Source organism: Cetorhinus maximus, chromosome 13, assembly GCF_964194155.1.
Source record: "Cetorhinus maximus chromosome 13, sCetMax3.hap1.1, whole genome shotgun sequence".
Classification (NCBI taxonomy): domain Eukaryota; kingdom Metazoa; phylum Chordata; class Chondrichthyes; order Lamniformes; family Cetorhinidae; genus Cetorhinus; species Cetorhinus maximus.
In genome coordinates, this window is record NC_135891.1 from 34509704 (window position 1) to 34530488 (window position 20785).

A 20785-nucleotide genomic window follows, 5' to 3' on the forward strand; every position below is an offset into this window, starting at 1 on the left:
CACTGCATGCTTCTATCACATCTCAAGGCAACTCTTGGACAAAAAAATAACTGTGTCCTTTATGTGTTTACAAAATCATTTGTCTCTGCCATCTTGGTTAATTCATGTTTGAAGCCCCTCCAATTAAATTTCCATCCCTACCACAACACTGAAACAGCCTAATCAAGAATCACAAATGACATCCTACATGACTGTGGTAAACCATCCTTTGACATGTTTCCAAACTTTATCACATTTGACCATACTACCCTTCAACATCTCGTCTCACTCATCCAGCTGGCTGGGACTGTTTGGTTCAATTCTTATTCAGCCAGTCATAGCCAGAAAATCAATTGCAATGGCTTCTTTCTCTTCTGCTCCCACACCAGAGTCCCCCAAGAATCTAAGTTTGGTCCCCTCATTTCTCATCTACATGCTGCCCCTCAGCAATATCAAAAACCCATCAGGTTCTATATGCATAATGACAATACAGCAGCTCCGCTGCCTCCAACATGTCATGCTGCTTATCCTACCTCCAGTACTGCATGAGCAGCAATTTCCTCCAACTAAATATAGGGAAGAGCAAAGTGTCATTTTTCCATCCCCAACCCAAACTCTGTTCTGTAGCCACTGACCCCATCTGTCTGCCCTGTCACTGTATATGGCTGAATCAGACCATTTACAGCCTTATGTGGCCCCAAGATATGCTTCTAATCAAATATCCATTCCAGCACCAAGACCACCTACATGTCATTTCACTGCCTCAAATCAACTGCTTTAGAAACCCTCATCCATGCCTTGATTACCGTTAGACTTCATAGTTCCAATGTTCTTCTGGTTGGTCTTATATGTTCCACCCTCCGTAAACTTGAACTCATCCAAAACTCTGCTGCCCAAATTTTAACTCTCATCATCCCATTCACCAGTCCTGTGCTCACTGACCCATAATGACATTGTTGGAATTGGCAGAGTGTAAAATTCTCAACCTTTCTTTCAAATCTCTCCATGGCCTCACCCCTCCTCGTTTCTCACCTTCTCCAGCCCGACGACCGGAGATAACAGCCCTCTTCCAACTCCGGCTCCTTGTGCATCTCCAATTTTAAATCATCCACCATTGGCACCTGTACTGTCATCTGCCTGGGCCCTCAATTCTAGAATTCCCTCCCCGAAGGCCGCCTGCTCTCAAACTCTCTCTTCCTTGAAGAGGCTCCTTCAAACTTACTTATTGTCATATACCCTTACCTTTGGGAATAGATATTTATGAGGCTATTCAGGGAAGTGGCGTTGATAAGTTCAGCCATGATCCTATTGAATGGTAGAGGGTGACTTTGTCAAATTTAGTTTGAAAACACGCCTGTGAAGTGCCTTAGAAGGCATTACTATTAAGCAGGAATCAACAAAATCCTAAAAAGTAAATAGCTAATTAATGGACCATTGCTTATAATAGATTTAACTTAGGATAGCTGTCATAACCAATTATATTTACTGCCCTTTTCATGCACATTGCACAACTTGCATGCTTCTTTTTTTTAAGATAATTATGTTGCCAGGATTTGAGGGACAAGAAAATACACCAGGAAATCCCATCCAAAAACCAATTAAACCACTTGGGAAAAAAAAAATACCTGCATTTCAACAGTACTTCACAGCAAATGGTCTTAATGGAATGTGGATTCAATAAGGCCATGGCTGAACTACAGCATCAGCTCTACCTTCCCATTCTTGATCCAGAAACATATACCCCCAGAGATAAGGGACATCAGCAAACCTGGCAGCCATTGTGCACTGCAACATTTCACAAGCAGCAAAAGATGAATGGTTAAAGATTATTTTGGTGATGCACACTGAATTTTCTGTTGTTTCAATAGCAACATGATATTTTCATCATCCATTTGATGAGACTTTGGTTTCTCCTTTCCAATGGCTTGCCGTTTAACAACACAGCACCCCTCCAATGTTGCACAGAATCCTCAGCTGGGCATACAATTTGAAGAATCATGGCGGATCATAAATATTTCCCACTTGTAGTTATCAAATGACTAGAGCTGGAATCTTGGAACGAGTAAAGCTGAAAAGCTGCACTTCTGCTTCAATATTAGTTACTGAATGATTTTCTACTTAACGTTAAGGATTTCCCCCCCAAATAAATGTTCCTTTTCATGGGTAAAATACCTACACACCTTCACTATTGATTTAGTTTTCTTTTTTATGCGTGGTTTCACTTTTTCTACTGTCGGAAGCTGTGGAAGTTTCTTCAGTTCTTCCAGAACAGCTATTGCAGCAGCTTTCTTGGAAATTTTCTTACTCTTCCCTTCTCCTTCAGCTGAAAATTCTCCAACCATTACTTTTGTCACAAAACTTTTCATGTGAGGAGGGCCACTTTCTTTTATTACCTGTGAATCCAAAAAAAACACTTAAAACATGTAATGTCTAATTTAATAACAAATTACTGACAAAATTTGGCAATTATTTGCAGCATCCAATTTACTTGATTCCCACACAATGCAAGGGTGGCTCACTAATGTCAAAAGTTTTGCAGTAGCAATCTGCCTTGAAATTTCTCCCCCCTTCCCTTGTCATTTAAAAAAGATTTTCTTTAAGGGAAGCACTGACAATAAATGGATTCGTTCCAGAGATAGATAGCTACACAGGTCCTTGTGTTATGCATTATTCATCTTTTTGGCAACTCGTATGCAATTGTGCAGTCTTTAAGGACTGCTGCGTGAATGTCAATAATTTGCATACCAGCAACAGGAGAAAAGTTCCAACACAGCATGGTCAAATGATAGGCTATAGATTTGCTGTGTGCATTGCCAGGGGTTCTCTCCTGCTGACGAGAAAGACGGGAGCAATTTAATGTCCCATTCTATTGATTTTTTGACTGAACAAAGTGAATGAGTACAAAATCTAAAATCCTCACTCAACATCCAACAAGGGTAACAAGATGGCAGACAGCCTCTGCCCACATCTATCAATAATATTCAAGGTAGCTATTAGGTTCTTTTTTTTTTAAACACAAGAACAGTGCAGGGTTGTCTCCATGAGACCACTTTCAATATGGGTTGTATGAGTCATATCATCAGAATGAAGACTCAAGTACAAACCTACAAACCCATTATTCAGCATCACTGCAACCAACCTTACCTTGGCCTCTTTCCTATGTCTATTTTGGGACCACAGATAATAATATGCACTTAGCAGAAATATTTTTCTTCTTTGGTGTTGTTATTAATCAGCTTCAGAAAACATTTTCTGGAGCTTCCCTGATCACAAGTATTTGTTGAACCGGAGCTGCTAATATGCAAATTATTGAGATTCACACAATGCTTCTTGAAAGACAGACCACTTGAGTATTAGTTGGCATAAAGATGAATGAAGCACAATAAAGGAACCTTGTCTCTATAGCCAATGAGTTACAGAATCACGTGACCCCAAAAATCTAACAGGGATTTGGGGGGTGAGATTGAAGCATAGAAATGAGTAAGACAAGTGAAAAATGTAACCACGTGAACATTTAAGCCAAGTTTAGGATTTCTATTGGGATCAAATTATACACATTTATTAAGTGTGTGTGCAATCATTACATTAAGGGAATGCCAGCACAATGGCACATAACAGACCCAATCTGAACAGCAATGTAAATCCAACATCTTTTTCTTCCAAATAGCCCTGACAGCAATGACAAGGTTAAAAAGGTACTGAAAATATTCCAATTAAAATCAGGCAACTTGAATAAAAACACTGAACTGTGAAATATTAATATTCTGACAGCAATTAGCAGACAAAAAGGGAATGATGATGTAGGCTATAGAAGTTTACATTCTCTGAATCAATGGCATGCTTCAAGGCAAAGAAAAAGTCCAAGCAAGTAAAATCATCAAATCAGTGTAGCCACCAATGATACAAAGAAGCAAAAGGTTATGGTGTGGATAAACAGCATTGCCCCAGAAGCACAAAATATCCAGTAACAGAATGAAAGCAAATCCAGTCTTCCAAAACCTACAGCGAATAATAAAAAAATGGCCTTCTACTTCGGATAGAAAAGGCCCCTCATCTAGCAAACAAACGAACTCCCTCAAGCGTGCCCCCCCACATCCTTTCCTCAGCAGTGCAACAGAAAATGCTCCCCTACCAAGGAGAAACCAGTCTTCCAGAACATGCGCCCCAATTATATCTTCATCCAAGGAATGTCTCCATGCCATTATCTGCACCCCATCCACCCCACTTCCACCTTGTCTCCTCAACTCTTTCCCCTCCGTTCTCACTTTCTCTCCTCCTCAGTCCTGCTTGCACCTGCTTCCTCTCCCCATCACCTGCATCAGTACAACTATGCTTCCATTTTCTATTTCTGCTTGATCCTGAAATTGCCCCAATCTAATGCATGCTGGCACAAGAAAACCAACAAACACATATTGAAAGTAGGGGACACATTGCATTAGAAATTCCTCTTTACCTGGAATACCTACTATTTCCATAAATTCTGCTTTACTACGTATGTCTAGATGTCACACTGTGACACACAACAGTTGCTATTTAGAGTACATAAACTTGCGATTATGTTAACCTGGTGACCAGATTGTTCAAATTGCTCAAAATGTAATGGGAAATCCCACCTCCTTCTTGCTGATCAGATCCCACATACATTCTTCCTCTTGACAACCCACTGACTTCTATTACTACTTCTATGACACAACTCAATCAGCATATTTCCCTTCCCTCTTGCTCCCGTCATGCATGCTTCAACTTACGTCTACTTGACCTGTCTCTCACTACCAAAAATGAATGTCAACTGACTGCCCCTCTTCTCTTCCTCCTAACTTGTCTTTAAAGAGTGCTGTTATGTTTTTAAGTTAGTTTTTGAAAGCTATGTTGGAATGATCAAAGAAAACTGCTTATTTCGCTCACTCTGTCCCAAACCATTTTAATGGTATAAACAACTGACATTGACTGTTACCCAAATGTCAAGTGGGGCTTTCTTTTGAAAATTGAAGATAAAAATGAAGGACATATGCACCTCCAACTTGTGTGCCTCTTTATTCCTCAGTCGAATATTCTTGAGGCAAAATAAAATCAAGGCATGTAATCAGAACACTCCGATGCACAGACAGGTGGGTTTTTTGTGAAAAAAATACTTCATTGAATACAAGTTTTGCTCTAATAAAGCTTGTAAATTTTTTCCTGTCTTTTTCCAGGCAAAAAGTACTGGGTGTTAAGAAAATATCACTTCGCTGAATGGAGAGCCCTGATGCAACCTGGGAAGTTTAAGAATTTGAACATGCTCAGGACAAAATGCTAAATTCCAAGGTCAGGTATATAGGTGAGGCTGAAATCTTCAAATCTAAAGGTAATTTAAGTGGATAAATTTAAATCTTTTGTGGACATGTCATTTAAAAAAAAAATACTGAAACCTGTATTTTGGATCGGACATTTCAATTAAGAAAGAAAAACTCAAGCATTGATGGGACTCAGGGATCAGATTATGTAACCTCAGTGATGCAGCATGTTCACATGGTGTGATACCACTAAATGAAAACACTTAGCAGAGTGACACCTTCAGCAGTAACAGATGCTGCAGGTGCCTTAAGAATTTTCAATAAACATGCAGCCCATGTATTAAATTTCATATATATTAATGAAGAATAAAAAAAACTGAATGGATAAATCGAACACCCAAAGTGGTGACATTTTATGAAAAACTTACTTCAAAGTTTACAGGCATGTTTCTTTTCAGTGCAATCTCAAAAACTTGGCTTATTTCAGATTTATTGAGATCATCATCATCTGGTTCTTTTCCATTAACCTGCAAGGAAACGTTCAAGTAGTTACCAGCATGAAATTACATAATAGAAGTTTTAAAATTTCGCCAGCATACCATGTTCATTTTCCTACAACAATAACTACACTTTAAAAGTGTTCACTGACTAAAGTGCTCTGGGATGCCTTGAAGTCGTGAAAGACACCATATTAATGCAACTCTTTTTTTTCTATAAAACTACAGATTCAATTGTAAAAGACATTTATTTGAAAATATTATCTTGAAAATAACCCTAGGGTGTCTAAACTATTTTAACTGATTGTGGAACACTACTGCTCAAAAACAGCCGATTTATCTCACCTAATCTGTGGTGCTTTTTCACAAGCCACCCAATCTAATCTCACTCTGCTGTTTGCTCTTCAGGGGAAAGGAGAGCTTGCAGGGAGAGGGATGGTGGGTGAAGAAAGAGGTTGCAGGGCTCAAAGTAGTTTGAGATAGGACAGTAAATGCGATAAAGGATTCAAACACAAGGATAAGAATTTTAAATGGGAGACATTGGTGAAATGGTAGCCAATGGATGCAAGCAATAGACATGATAAACAAACCTGGCATGTGATAGATTATAGGCAGCTGAGCTTTGGGTGAGCCAAAGGGTTGACAGACAGTGGAGAATGAAAGGCCAGCTAGAACAGCACTGGAACGTCAAGTTAAGGGGTGATTAAAGCATAAATGAGGTTTTCAATGACAGATAGGGTGAGACAGAGTCAGAGGTGGACTAAGTGGAAGTAGGAAGTGTTTATAATAGGTAATGTGGAGCTAGAAGCTCAACTTGGGATCAAACAGGATGTAGAGATTGCAGCCAGTTTAGTTCAGCCAAGACAATGTCTGGGGAGAGGGAGGATTGGCAGTAAGGATATAGGGCCTGAGGTGACAGCCAAAGAATGGTTTCAGTCTTCCCAATATTTAAGTGAAACTGTGTCTAATATTTGGTTGGGATAAACAGTCTGACACCAAATAGGCAGTGGAGATGTACAGCATTGGGCATTGTCAACATACATGCTGAAGTTGACTCCATATCTTCAGGTAATGGGGTCAGTCCTTAAGGGACACCAGAGCTAAGAGTGCAGGACAGCAAGAGGTACCATTGCAGAAGATGCTTTGGGTACAAGCAGATAATTAAAAGTCAAAACAAGTAAGGGCTACCCCACTGAGCTGGAGTTTTTCTAACCATTCCTCTACTTTTACTTTTTAAAAGTGGTCATCGTAGATAATTACTCTTGTCTGATGTAAGGTACAAATTTATCACCATCTATCAGATTACAACTCATCATCATAAAGGTGCCCAGCAAGTGAGTGTAACTGCTCATCTTGGTAACATTCTCATAAATCTAAGCTACACCTTTTCCATTCCTTTCATATTCTTCCAATTCAGGGATATCCAAAATTATACATATTACTCCAACTGCAATCTAAGATTTTGGAAAGTTCAACATACTTTCATTGTTCGATTTGTCCTTCTAGATAGAAAAAGACTTCCGTTTTTAAAAAAAAAACGTTGTCACTTATGACTGATAGCAAACGTATCTAACACACCATAGAAAAGTCACGGCACAGAAAGAATTGGCAGCTCCATCTGTAGAGTATTAGTGGGAATGATATTGCCCTACATTTGATGTTTTAATTACCAGAGGGCATAGATTTAAAGTGATTGATAGAAGGATTAGCGGGGATATGAAGAAAAACTTTTTCAGCCCATTCAGCCCAGAATTCAGCCCATCACATCTGCGCCAGCCAGAGAAAAAGGAGGAAAAAAAACTAGCTGCTCATTTTAATCCCACTTTCCAGCACCTGGACTTGCAGGTACAGCACTTCAGGTGCAGATCCAGGTGCCTTTTAAATGAATTAAGCGTTTCAGCCTCATCCACCAAATCAGACAGTGAATTCCAGAAGCCTACCACCCTCTGGGTAAAAAAGTTTTTCCTCATATCCCCGCTAATCCTTCTATCAATCACCTTAAATCTATGCCCTCTGGTAAATAAAACATCAAATATAGGGCAATATCCTTCCCACTAATAGTCTACAGATGGAGCTGCCAATTCTGGTTTGATTTACTTTAGTAGGTTGTATCATATTGATAGTACACCCTCAATCACCCTGCTACCATGTTCCTGCTCTTGCAGTAGTCATGGTAACTGCAATGCCCACAATTCTATGTATTTCAGAAAGTACTCGATCCATTTATCCTAGGCCTAACCACCTTCAGCTGCTTCATTAAGGACCTTCCTTCCATCATAAGGACAGAACTGGAGATGTTTGCTCACAATTGCGCAATGTTCAGCACCATCCACAACTCCTCAGATACTGAAGCAGCCCATGTGCAAATGCAGCAAGACCTGGACAATATCCAGGCTTGGGCTGACATGTGGCAAGCAACATTTGTGCCACACAAGTGCCGGGCAATGACCATCTCCAACAAGAGAGAATCTAACCATTGTCCCTGGACATTCAATGGCATTACCATTGCTGAGTCCCTCACTAGCAACATCCTGGGGGGATACCATTGAACTGGACCAGCCATATAAATACTGTGGCTATAAGAGGTCAGAGGCTAGGAATCCTGCGAGTAACTCACTTCCTGACTCCCCAAAGTCTGTCCAAAGTGTGGAACCTGTACTCCAGCTATGATTGGAGGCTGGCGTCTACAAATGTAAACTTAGTATTACATTTTCCAACTTTTGACTTGATGTTTCAAACCAAGTTATATGGTAATCAAAATTAAAATACCCACATTTGGTAACTTACAAGGCACAAGTCAGGAGTGTGATGAAACACTCTCCACTTGCTTGGATGAGTGCAGCTCCCACAACACTCAAAAAGCTTGACACCATCCAGGACAAGGCAACCCACTTGATTGACACCCCATCTGCAAACAATCACTTCCTCCACCACTGAGGTACAGAGAGAGCAGTGTGTACCATGTACAAGATGCACTGCAGGAACTCACCAAGACTCCTTAGGCAGCACCTTCCAAATCCACGACCACTACCATCTAGAAGGACAAGGGCAGCAGATATGTGAAACCACCACGTGGAAGTTCCCCTCCAAGCCAATCACCATTGTGACTTGGAAATATATCGCTGTTCCTTCACTGTTACTGGAGCAAAATCTTGTAACTCCCTCCCCAACAGCACTGTGCATGTAACTACACCTCATGCAGCAGTTCAAGAAGGCAGCTCACCATCACCCTCTCAAGGGTAACCAGGGATGGGCAACAAATGCCAGCTTAGCCAGCGACACCCACATCCCATGAATGAAAAAAAAATACTGGTTAGACTGCACATACCGCAGGCAGCATATATCCTGGGATTGGTTGCAGCACTGCCCTTTGTTCAAATTCGAAGTGTGTCTGGCCAAGAACATGAAAGGATGAAAAAAGTGTAAAATTCCTCTTTATAATTTGCATAGCAGTTTCCAACAGATTAATCTTCTGTTCAAGTGCACACCGGGAGGTACTCTGATAAGGTCAGACAGGGACATTGAGGGCCTATGCCTGTAGCTTTGATCATGTGGCATCTGATTAAGTATACCTGATATCAAAAGGGACGCTGCAATGATGGCCCAAAATGGATACTCGCAATACCCTGCACCACTGAAACCACCCCAACATGTGAGGGAACCAGCCAGATTGTCAGGTTCCAATGCTAGGCCAATTTCAAATTTTTCTCTTGGCTTGTTCACAACGATGCCCAGGAAATCAAACCTCAATTACAGTATCAATCCAGGCACTCTATCAATCCAGGAAGGCTGGCAGCTAATTACGGTGGATGGAAACTACAATGATTCTTCTTTTTAGATTTGGGTGTTCCAAATGAAAATTAACTGCCAAACACTTGATTTTAATTCTATAAGCATAGTAGTCACTGAAAGGTAGGAGAACAAATCAAGTTCTCAGTGATGAACCGAGAAATTAACAAGGCTCTTCATTGATAATTCTTATTTGGTATTTGTATTTGTTACTCTCAAATTCTCTGAGGGAGGACAGCTGAAGAGATCCATCACCTGAGAGGTGTCAGCCATGGCTCACTGATAGCATTCTTGCCTCTAAGTCCGAAGGTTGTAGGTTCCTGTGGATACCTCATGTGACTATGACAAAGGTAAACCATACCTTCTCACCTGGATCCCATTGTTCCATTTCAATGTGGATAGTCCCTTTTTAAACAAACCTAGCTGCAGTTAATTGAAGTGCTTACAGAATACAAACTCTACAGTTCACAAGCTCTAAACATTACAAGTTTTAATCAGAAAGGAGAGGGCTTGCAATTTAGAATATAGTGTAAAGAGGCTTCTGTCTGGCTGGAACCTGTACTCCAGCTCTGATTGGAGATTGGCATCTACAAATGTAAACTTAGTATTACTTTCTCCAACAGTTGACTTGATGTTTCAAACCAAGCTAGACGGTAATCAAAATGAAAATACCCACAGTTGGTAACTTGGATGGCAGGGTTTCATTTTGCAAGGCTTTGAGTGCTTTAGCAGCTGCATCATGTTTAGCAGCCTGCCTTGATCTTCCTTTTCCCTGGAATTGCTGATTTCCAATTACAAGTTCAACTTGGTAAGTGACTGGTCCAACAGGAGGGAAAGGGTAGAAGTACCTTGAGGAAAACAAACACCAAATTATGAAATCTCAATTCCCAAGAACAATAGGATGAAAGGTTTCAGTTAAACATTCATATCAGCTACAAAGGTATGCAGATTATAGAAGTATTGACACAGATTAAGAGGACTTTACAGAAAGTAAACAAAACACTGGGGCTCATTTCTAAAAGGGAAAAATTGAAAAGTAATGTTAAACTTGTATAAATTTGGTTAGACCACACTTGGAGCACTAAAGGTTCTAGTTTACATATTATAAGGATACAGAAGTGCCAAAAAAGATTTGGAATGACACCAGGTGGAAAGGTGACACGCATAAGGAAGAAATGAACAGGTGGGGCTTTTTCCCTAATAAAGATGACTGAGGAGTGACCTGATACAGGTCAAAATACTCCCACCTGTGGGAGAGACCAGAACTAGGGGCCATAAATAAGGTAATTACTAATAAATCTAATAGAGAATTCAAGATTAACTTCGTTACCCAAAGAGTGTCTAGAATATCTAACTTGCTGCCAGAAAAAGAGTAGTTGAGGCAAATAACAGATGCATTCAAAGGTAAAGTGAAGCATGTGGAGAGGAATGGAAGGACATGTTGATGGGTTTAGATAAGAGGGGTAGAAGTGGCTTATGCAGAGCTGTCAGGAAGATATAATTATTCTCATATTAACGGAATTTATTGTAAAATAGAGTAATAGTGAGATGTGTTTATATGTGCGTGTGTGAGAGAGATTTACTGAATTAGAGGCAGCTAGTCTGGGTGCTTTGATGTAAAAAGAGAAGTTAGGTTTGAAATGCTAATTAGGTAAACATGGGGAAGTTTAGAAACATAGGTGTCAAGAGAACATTTGCATTTTTAAATAAACCAGACTAGATTGTTTTCAAAAGACGGAGTGAAGTTTAGTGAAGATTACTAGTAAAACTTAGTGCCATGAGAGATTTTTATTATCTGGGAGATAAAGTCCAAAGGCATAGTGAAACAATGGGTGTTCGCATTCAAAGAGGAAGATATGTATAAAAGGAGAGAAGAGTGTTTGCAGGGGAAGGCATCTTAAGATCTTTCAAGTGTGAAAAAGCCTTTAATATCTATGCCTCAAGCTGCTGTCTCCAGGGACTGAAGTGAAGAGCACTCACTTTGAATTCGGCTTGTTCAGGGTATCATGTTTCTTGGCCGAGGTCTTTTAAAATCTGTGTCTTACTGTTGCCTTACCAAAAGTGTAACTGGGAGTTAGATTGATTAGGGGCTTGGGGCAGTCGCCGCAAAGGTGCAATGAGGAAGGGTCGCTGTCTAAGACCTTTCTGCCACAGTGCACCGAGGGACTGGGAACTGTGTAGAGCCCCTTGGGCTGTACAGCTCAAAATGAATGTCTGCAAATGATTGTAATATTCATTTATTGTATTGATGCACCTCGTGATACATGTTGTAAAAGTTGAACCTGATTGTACCTTTGTGTTTGTGATGGTGATTTTGAAATGGTTTGGTATGTTCTTCCAGATATTTTATGAATAAAGTATATTTTTCCAAAAAAAAGAAAAAAAATTTAGGGGTTATCGTAGTAGTTTGTAGATCTGTGTGTGTATTTAAAAGCACTTCTCTTATTAATAAATGTTTAATTTAATTTTAAAAACCTATAAGACTTAGTGGTCTTATTACGACTGAATTCAAGGCACACACCTTGAAATTTATACAAACTGCAGAACAAGTTGTGGCAGTTGTTTCAAGTTTCCCTTTGGGATTTGAACAACTCAGCATTTACCATCTGCCATGCCATAACAGGAGGATAAAGACTGGCATGGACCTGTTGGGCCAATTGGCTGTTTGTGTGCTGTAAACATGGTTAATTTTGTCCAGATTATCATTTGTAAAAGATTTAGGCACTTAAAAATATGGATTAATTATACAAAGTCAGCAAGGATTTGTCAAGGGTAAATTATGTTTAATTAATTTGAATGAGTTTTTTGATGAAGAAAGGGATAATGACATTAATGTGGTTCATGTGGTGTACATGGACTTCCAAAAGGTGTTTAAATAAAATGCCACATAACAGGCTCATCAGCAAAGTTGAGGAATAAAAGGGACATTGCCACCATGGATGCAAAGTCGGCTAAGTGACGGGAAGCAGTGGTGGTGAACGACTGTTTTGACTGCAGAAAAGTATATGCTGTGGTTCCCCAGAGGTTAGTATTAAGGCCATCATTTGTGATCTACATTAATGGCTTAGACTTGTAAGTGCCAGGCACAATGTCAACACTTGGAAGTATTCTGAAATGTGAGGAGCATAGTGATAGACTTCAATCAGACATAGTGAGGCTGTTGGAATGGGGGGGCTCATGGCAGATGAAATTTAATGTGCAGAAGTGCAAATTGGTGCACATTGGTAGGAAGAACGAGACAGCACAACATAAAAAGGTACAATTCTAAAGCAGCAGCAGAGGGACCTGGAGGTTTATGTTTTGGGGCGGGGGGGGAGGAGGGGGGGGGGGGGGGGGGGGGGAGGGGGGGGAAGAGAGTGAGAAAGAGACAGAGAGAGAAAGAGAAAAAGAAAAAGAGAGAGAGGCAGGCAGAAAGAGGAAGGGAGGGGAGGGGAGGGAGATCCGAAAGAAGTATTTAAAATCATGAGAGATCTGGACAAAGTAGGTAGGGAGAAACGTCCCATTGGCAGCAGGGTTGAAAATCAGTGGACACCAATTTTAAGTGATTGGGAAAAGATACAACGGCAAAATGAGGATAAGTTTTTTCTTCCGGTTTGTAGAGTGTGGATTCAGTTTGAATTATGGCTTTCAAAAGGGAATTAGATAAACATCCGAGGAGAAAAAAATTGCTGGGCTACAGGGAAAAGGCATAGGAGTGGGACTAGCTGTGCAGCTCTAATGGAGTGCTAGCACGGTCACAACAAGGTGCCAGCTTTTGGACAAGATGTTAAACTGAGCCCTGTCGAACTCTTCAGGCAGCCATAAAGGATCAAGAGATCTTATTCAAAGAGGAGCAAGGAATTTTTCCCAGGTCCTGGCCAAAATTCCTCCTTCGGCCAACATAAAAATTTTTTTTTGCTGTTTTTAGGACCAAGCTGTATGGAAATTATCTGTTTCATCTGCTTACATGAAAATAACGACTACATTTCAAAAGCCATCGGCTGTGAAACACTTTGGAACATCCCGAGGTCATTAGAAACAACTTTGCCAGTGTATGGCACTTTTTTTCCCTACTGCTCAACTATAGAAGTGATTTTCTTAGAGTGTACGCTCTCCTTACCACTACATTGCATTGCCAGATGCTCCCAAGCCAAGCATCATCTATGTCAGCTTGTTATTAGAAACTATTAGCATAACTACAAGGCTTAACCAAATTGTCTTCAGACAATACAAGTTGGGATTTTCAGAAACACATGCTCACTTTTTTTGCAAATGTCAGTAATCAGTGATCAAAAGGCAGAATGTCAAATTGATTCTCCCCCGTGCCCCCCCACTCCCCTTAAGGAATGACACAATACCAAATTGCACCTTGAGAACAGCACAGTAGAGGATTTGAACATTGGAATATTTAGCCCACATGGTGTAATTTTTGCTTAAACCTACTGGGCTACCAGAAGCACTCTCTTTTGATATTGCACAGGATGCCCTGGAACAAATCTACAACTGCTTCTTGATTTTTTTCCCTAAACCTACTTAAAAAAAGTGAAATGGTGCTTTCACTTCAAGCGCTATATAGAATGGGTAGCTAATAGATAAATCATTTCAGTTGTGATAGGCAGAACAGAACAAAATGCAGCCATAGATAAAATTGATACCTTTGAGGGTAAGCATTATTTCTCAGCATATTGTAGCTCGGCCTTAGCCCAGGATAAGGATCAATTGGTCTGTAGGTCGGTTTTTTCCCCATTTTCATACACAAGGCATTCAGTTCTACTGTTGGAGTAACACTGTCTAAAAACACAAATAAAATTGTTAATTTTATGTCATCCCCAATTTCAAAATTATGCACACACTATTCAACTTGTACAATAGCTGGCTTTGGAATAATAGGTTGTGATTGAGTGCAATGTGACATTATGAAAATAAACTGCCAAATAAATGAAATTCACTATTTTACTTAAAGAAACAAAGTGCCTGTTCCTTTATTTTTGACCTTATATTTTCAGATACCACTCTCTACTGATGATTTTAACCTTCACTTTTGTCAAGAGTTTGACAGACAGCGATCAATATTGCTTCTTTCAGGGACTGTTCTACTAAAACTAATTTTTACCAGGATTTTTTGAATCATTACGTGGGGGACGAGGTGGTGGTTTTGGGAGACTGGTTTCCACTAAGGCCTTTGCGGCTGCTGCATGCTGAGCCTTCTTAATGCTGCTTCCTTCAGCTTCCCAGTGCTGGTCACCAAGTGTCAGTTGCACCGTAAAAACCTAAAAGCAAAATTTACAAGACATCAAAAAGTTCAGTGCAAACCATTGTAGGATTAACTTTAATTTCCATTTAGTGTATAGATTGCATTTAGGTTGCATATTAAAATGAAAGCAGTTAAACATTACTACTAAACCTCACTAACTGCACTGAAAAATATATTATATCTACACAAAATAATTCTTATGTCTGAAATAACTACATAATCAAAAAGCCATTATGGCATTCAGATACAATATGTTTTACAATAAATGCCACTTCATATTGACCAAATATCTGGACAAAACCATTGAAAAACGGGGTATGAAGATCAGTGCATCAAGAGCCAATATGTGAACTGACAGTTTGAGCCTAGAGAAGAGGATCAGAGTGAAGCTATAAATATTATGGGTGAAGACTTGGAGAAAGTGAGTTGTTTCAAGTACCTGGGGTCAGTGGCGGCAGAAGATGGAGTATAGAAATGGAAATTAAGCAACGGGTTAGCTCTGGTTGGAGTATTTGGAAGATGTGCAGTGAAGTGTTGTGTAATAGAAAAGTATCACTGAAACAGAAGGGAAGAATCTACAAGACAGTTACAAGACCTGGCCTTGTTATAGAGTGCAGAAACTGAGGCAATATCAAAAGAGAGGAACGATGAATGGATACCAATGAGATGGATCTGTGGGGTAACGGGAAAGGACAACATCAGGAACCAGGCCATCAGGGGGCCTGTGAAGATTGTAGGAGCATAGAAGAAACTAGTAATAGGGTAACCTGTCATGGAGAGAGGAAGGAAATGCAGCGAGGCGAGTAATAGAGAAGGGACTGCCAGAAGAGGAGGAAGGCGGCCTAAGACTAAATGGAAAGATACAGTGGCAACAAACTTAAACATAGCCAGGTGGTAGTCGTAGGAGGAGGAGGAGCACTTTGGGGACACAAGACAGATGGACGTTGACTACTGACCGAGAGAGGCTTGTGCCAACATAACATTAGTCAAATGCAATTGATTTGCAATTCAAATATTAAAAAAAAAACCTTTCAAAATGTTTTCCTTCTTTTCCAGAAGCAAAGATAACACACTTACTAGTTCCATGGGAGACAGAAGCCTTCAAGAGCAAGCACTATTGATAATTCTAATAAATCTGGACAAAGAACATCTGCCAGCTATTCAACCACAGAGCATCATAACCAATCCTTGCCCTTAACTGACAATTGTGTACGCACTTGACAGAAACAGCCTAGAGAAACTTGGATGATTTACCTTCTCCAGTTAACTTAGTACCAGGTAACATAATACAGACCAAGAATGGAATAAGGCACCTTGTGGCCTGAATAGCTTTGAAGTAGATCATAACTCTAGACCCAATGGGGATTTCCCCCAAATCTTTAATAATCACCCTCACTTGAGTTCAAAGCAGGCACCTCACAGACACTTATTTTGGGTCTGAGAAAGTGAACTACTGCTCCTCCAAGGAAGATGACTATCAAGAGATATTACCTTCTTCCAGTTAGCCTGTTAAATAATTTGTCAGTCAAGTTATAATTACCCGGATATTATAAGGGTCCGGGGGTTTCTCTTCAAAAAATTGTATTTTCTGGAAGTGGGAAGATACAAGAAAGGTGGGTTCTTAAATTGCTTACAGAAGATTACAAGAGATGTTATACTTTACTAACTTATTTACAAATTTATTAAATAACTATTTAACATGCAATACAATTTAAAGTGGATAAGAACATCGCAACGTTAATGACTATAAAAAGATTTTAAAAGTCTTAGTTCTAACAGAGAACCCAGTGAAAAAGACTTTAAAATACAATGGTACAGTTAAAATTAGTTAAGGATATCCATCAAATATTCAAAGTAATGTGTTACTTTAAATCCTCGAGTGCTTCAGTTGATGGGCAGTTGGACACAAAAGCTGTCCTCTTAAGATATCCAACCCCTCAACAACCGGAGAAATATTGGAGGGTTCTCAATACCCTTCTGCAATATCTCTGATTTTCTGAAGACAAACTTCAACATTTATACCCTTCTAAAACCAGGTTATATTATCTTTAGCAGCTCTGGGTGCTGCCTCCTTGATTTAACTCCTCCTTCTTGATTAGCCATTAAAATTCAATATTATTTAATTGTTAAAATAGTTTTATTATATCAACGTTGTGAGCTGATATCTGGTCAACGTGTACTTATAATATGTTCCAATATCCTTCCTCATTTCTTCCAATTGATTCTATTTCTTCATCAAGTGATCCTAAACATTTAATAGAGAAAAAGAGAGATTTTTTAAATTGCTTTTTGTTCTCCAGCTTGGATGGAGCTGCATCCCTATAATATTTATTTTTGTATCAGGTGTCTGGTCACGCTCAATTCTGATTTGCTAAGCTAGGTTTAGCGATGTCTTCTTAATGGGAATAGTACCAGACTATGTCATTATTAATTGTCCCTAAAATTCCTTCGCTAGTGAATAAGGCAATTAAGCTTTTCTCTATTTCCAAAAAAGGAGGCCCAGTGATACCCAGTGGATGGTACAGAGGAAGTAGCATCTGTTTCTAGCTCAAAGCAGAGCTCTAAGCTAGTGCTGCCCATGTATATGTTTGAGGGTTTCTGGGTAAAAATGGCTATTCATGAATCTGTATCCATTTTCTCAATTCTAAAGTATAACGTCCTAAATATATTTGAATTCTACCTATTTATTCATGAATTTCCTTCACAGCTTAGTGTGAATACACCACTAAGCCATGAGCCACATAAGTACTCTTTTTGCAATTTGATTTTGTTGACTTTATTCTTTGCTCCCTTTGTAACCAGAGTGTACAACAGTATAGCACATCAACTTCTCCCAAAATAATCTATATTATTCCTTTAATATCCACCCAGAAAGTGGTCCCCAAGGTATATCTTAAAGGAATATTTCAATTTTTTCTTTGGATTTGAATTTCAGAAGAACCCAGGAGATGCATAGTTATCAAGCTTTTAATTTTCATATAGTCTAGCCTGTCATCCTCCCAACAAAACCAACGGTTGGGAATAGCTTAGGTCTCCCTCCCAACTCCATCCGCTGTCCAACAGGGCAAATTTCTGGGTTAAGAGCAGAAAAACAAACAGTCTGAGAACAAAAAGGTTGCAGCATGGAATACAATATTTTGTAAATTGGTTGCAGAGTTCCTGGGGCAGGGACAATGCTATGGGACATATGTTGGGCAACTAGTTCCAACAGGTCTCTATTTTTTTCCCAACCAAAGAGAAATTCTAACAGGAAGGATGGCAAGTGTACAGAGGAGAGCAATTAATTGCTGGTGGTAAAGTGGTAAACTAAATCTACAGAGTTTAAATCCGAGTCCACCTTTGAAAAGAACGGCCCACCCCCTCCTCCAGAGGGCACTATAATGGCCGTTCCATATTTCTTGCCCCACCCCTATCACAGGTAAGCCGACGCACAGGGAGTGATCTAAATGGCACAGATGCCTACCACTTTGCCTTTGACCCAGGATTTAATGCATTATTAATTTTGGATTTGAAAGTTGGATACAAGCCTCAGCCTCCCACAACTCTGGTAGTGGAGAAAAATTTCGGGTCGATTAAGTTCTAACTTACTGAGTTCACTATGAGATGCTTATAATATAAGCATCTGTGGTTCTAAGAGCAATGCAAATTCTGAGATGGGTAAATTGCAGTTTGATAAAGTGTACACTATGCTAGTTTAGAGTCCAAATGGAACGTCTATGTTGTCATGGTCCATATTGCTAAACAAACTGGAAACTTCATCTCCCAGGTGGAAAGAGATTTTAAATTTCACTTTTGTAGTGAAAAGCCGTCTAGTCAGTCACTTCCTCATCACCAAATGCAATTGTGGCAAGCATTAGTGTGCGCATAGAAATTAGTAACCTACCTCTAATTAAAAATATGTTCTCTCGCCAACACCAAGGTCAATGCACTGCAAATCTACATTTCATTCAACCTCACCTAGTAATAAGAATGTACAGATTCATTTAGATACTCAAGGATATGTACTAAATATTTAAAACTTAAGTACATCTTCCAAGGTCCTAAGTTACATTAAGTTATTAGGGATTGATTTTTTTTTTTAAAATGGAGAAGCGCACTCTGCAACATTGCTATTTGGGGAAAGATAAATGAGCAATGGAGCTAGTGATAATTTCAGGGTGTTATTGCACAAAGCCTTTGCATTGCTCTTACCCTAAATTTCTGAAGGAATTGCAGTACTTTCAACTTAGCAGTTACAGAATACACACATCAATTTGAAATAACCTATTAAAACTTGGGGAACAGATTCCTATCAAAGCACAAGAGGACAGAAATATTAATGTTTTCTACTTACCTTGGCATGAGCTGGACCAAGTTCATTTAAAAGTTTGTATTCTGGCTGAATCTTGTTGAAACGGGCTAACTCATTCACAAGACACATAGGGGTTTTCTCTTTGGGGTTTGCCATGTTTGAAGGAACTGAAAAAAAAAGTTGAAGTGCAACAACCAACACATTTATTTCTGTATTGCTACCAAATATTACCACACCCCACCACTTCCAATAAGCAGCCATTATTGGCAGTACTGATTAATTTTATAAATTAAAAACTTCCTGGACAATGGATTTTATAGTGTTTCAGCATGTAAAACACATCATGATGTTCTTACTAATCCAGGGTAGTAGGTTAATGCATTCACTGGCATAATCTCTGAATCCATAAATAAACGTATCCGTTAGAAAACCATTCAGGAACATCAATTAGGTACTTCTGTCACCAACTTTTACACAACTACAGCCAGTAGTGTTCTGGACAAAGATGAGGGTACTTGCAGTGCAGCCTGCAATATTTTAGATTAGCTGCACTTGAGAGACATTAGTGGACAAAAAACAAGACTCAAGCAAATATAAGCACGGATAAAGATTTCAGTAGAAAAGGAAAGGTAGGGGAAAGGTAGCCACATTCAGAGGCGAAAAAAATAGTCTTGTTAGCAAATTGAATGAAGAAAGAAAGCTCAACTTGGTGTTTAGTTCACAAAAGTTCAACAATTTTAGTCTAAGCTGGACGAAGCAGATGGAGAAATTCATGGAATCAAGGTGGATAGAACATGAATATTTTCAGAATCTCAAGGCAGCAATTTCAGTTTTGCTTCATATCAGAAAGGCAGTTGAAGGCATTAGCAACAGCAATGGGGTCAGTCGAAGAGGCAGTGATGAAAAGTTGAAACATAACCATGTACTTGAGGATGCCAATTTCATGCTTCCAGATGATGCCACAAAAGATAGCAATTATTGAGCATGGGGCTGGGGTGGGGTGGAGAAAGGGAAAGAAAGAACAATTAAGCTGATTTTTAAAATATTCATTCATGGGATGTGGGCATCGCTGGCTGGGCCAGCATTTATTGCCCATCCCTAATTGCCCTTGAGAAGGCGGTGGCGAGCTGCCTTCTTGAACTGTTGCAGTCCACATGGTGTAAGCATACACACAGTGCTGTTAGGGAGGGAGTTCCAGGAATTTGACCCAGTGGCAGTGAAGGAACAGTGATATATTACCAAGTTGGGATGGTTTGCAGCTTGGAGGGGAACTTCCAGGTGGTGGTGTTCCCATGCATTTGCTGCCCATGTCCTTCTAAATGGTAGTGGTCATGGGTTTGAAAGGTGCTGTCAAAGGAACCTTCTTGAGTTCCTGCAGTACATCTTGTAGATGGTACACACTGCTGCCATTGTCTCAGTGGTGGAGGGAATGAATGTTGAAGGTGGTGAATGGGGTGCCAATCAAGTGGGTTGCTTTGTCCTGGATGGTGTTGAGCTTCGAGTGTTGTTGGAGCTGCATTTATCCAGGCAAGTGGAGAGTATTCCATTACACTCCTGACTTGTGTCTTGTAGATGGTGGACAAGCTTGAGAGTCAGGTGGTGAGTTACTTGCTGCAGGATTCCTAGCCTCTGACCTGATCATACAGGTATAAAAGGAGAAACTGCTAAAGGCAATATAATGACCATGAGACAAGTAGCAGTGTAGCCAGAGTCTGGCATCAAA

General features: G+C 39.7%; 1 protein-coding gene across 11 annotated transcripts in view; it reads right to left on the bottom strand.

The window, feature by feature from the left end:
- The window catches only part of stau1 (staufen double-stranded RNA binding protein 1), a 46898-nt gene that overhangs the window by 15936 nt on the left and 10177 nt on the right, over positions 1-20785 (bottom strand). For 3 of the 11 annotated variants that reach the window (XM_078555249.1, XM_078555241.1, XM_078555240.1), the window contains exons 3-9: positions 19105-19229; positions 16312-16359; positions 14631-14787; positions 14173-14308; positions 10215-10386; positions 5681-5779; positions 2160-2372 (exon numbers count right to left, since the gene is read on the bottom strand). In XM_078555249.1, coding sequence (XP_078411375.1) covers positions 2160-2372; positions 5681-5779; positions 10215-10386; positions 14173-14308; positions 14631-14787; positions 16312-16359; positions 19105-19229 — 950 coding nt within the window. The remainder of the gene's footprint in view (positions 1-2159; positions 2373-5680; positions 5780-10214; positions 10387-14172; positions 14309-14630; positions 14788-16311; positions 16360-19104; positions 19230-20785) is intronic. The other 8 variants (XM_078555245.1, XM_078555250.1, XM_078555246.1 and 5 more) reach the window with 3 other exon arrangements.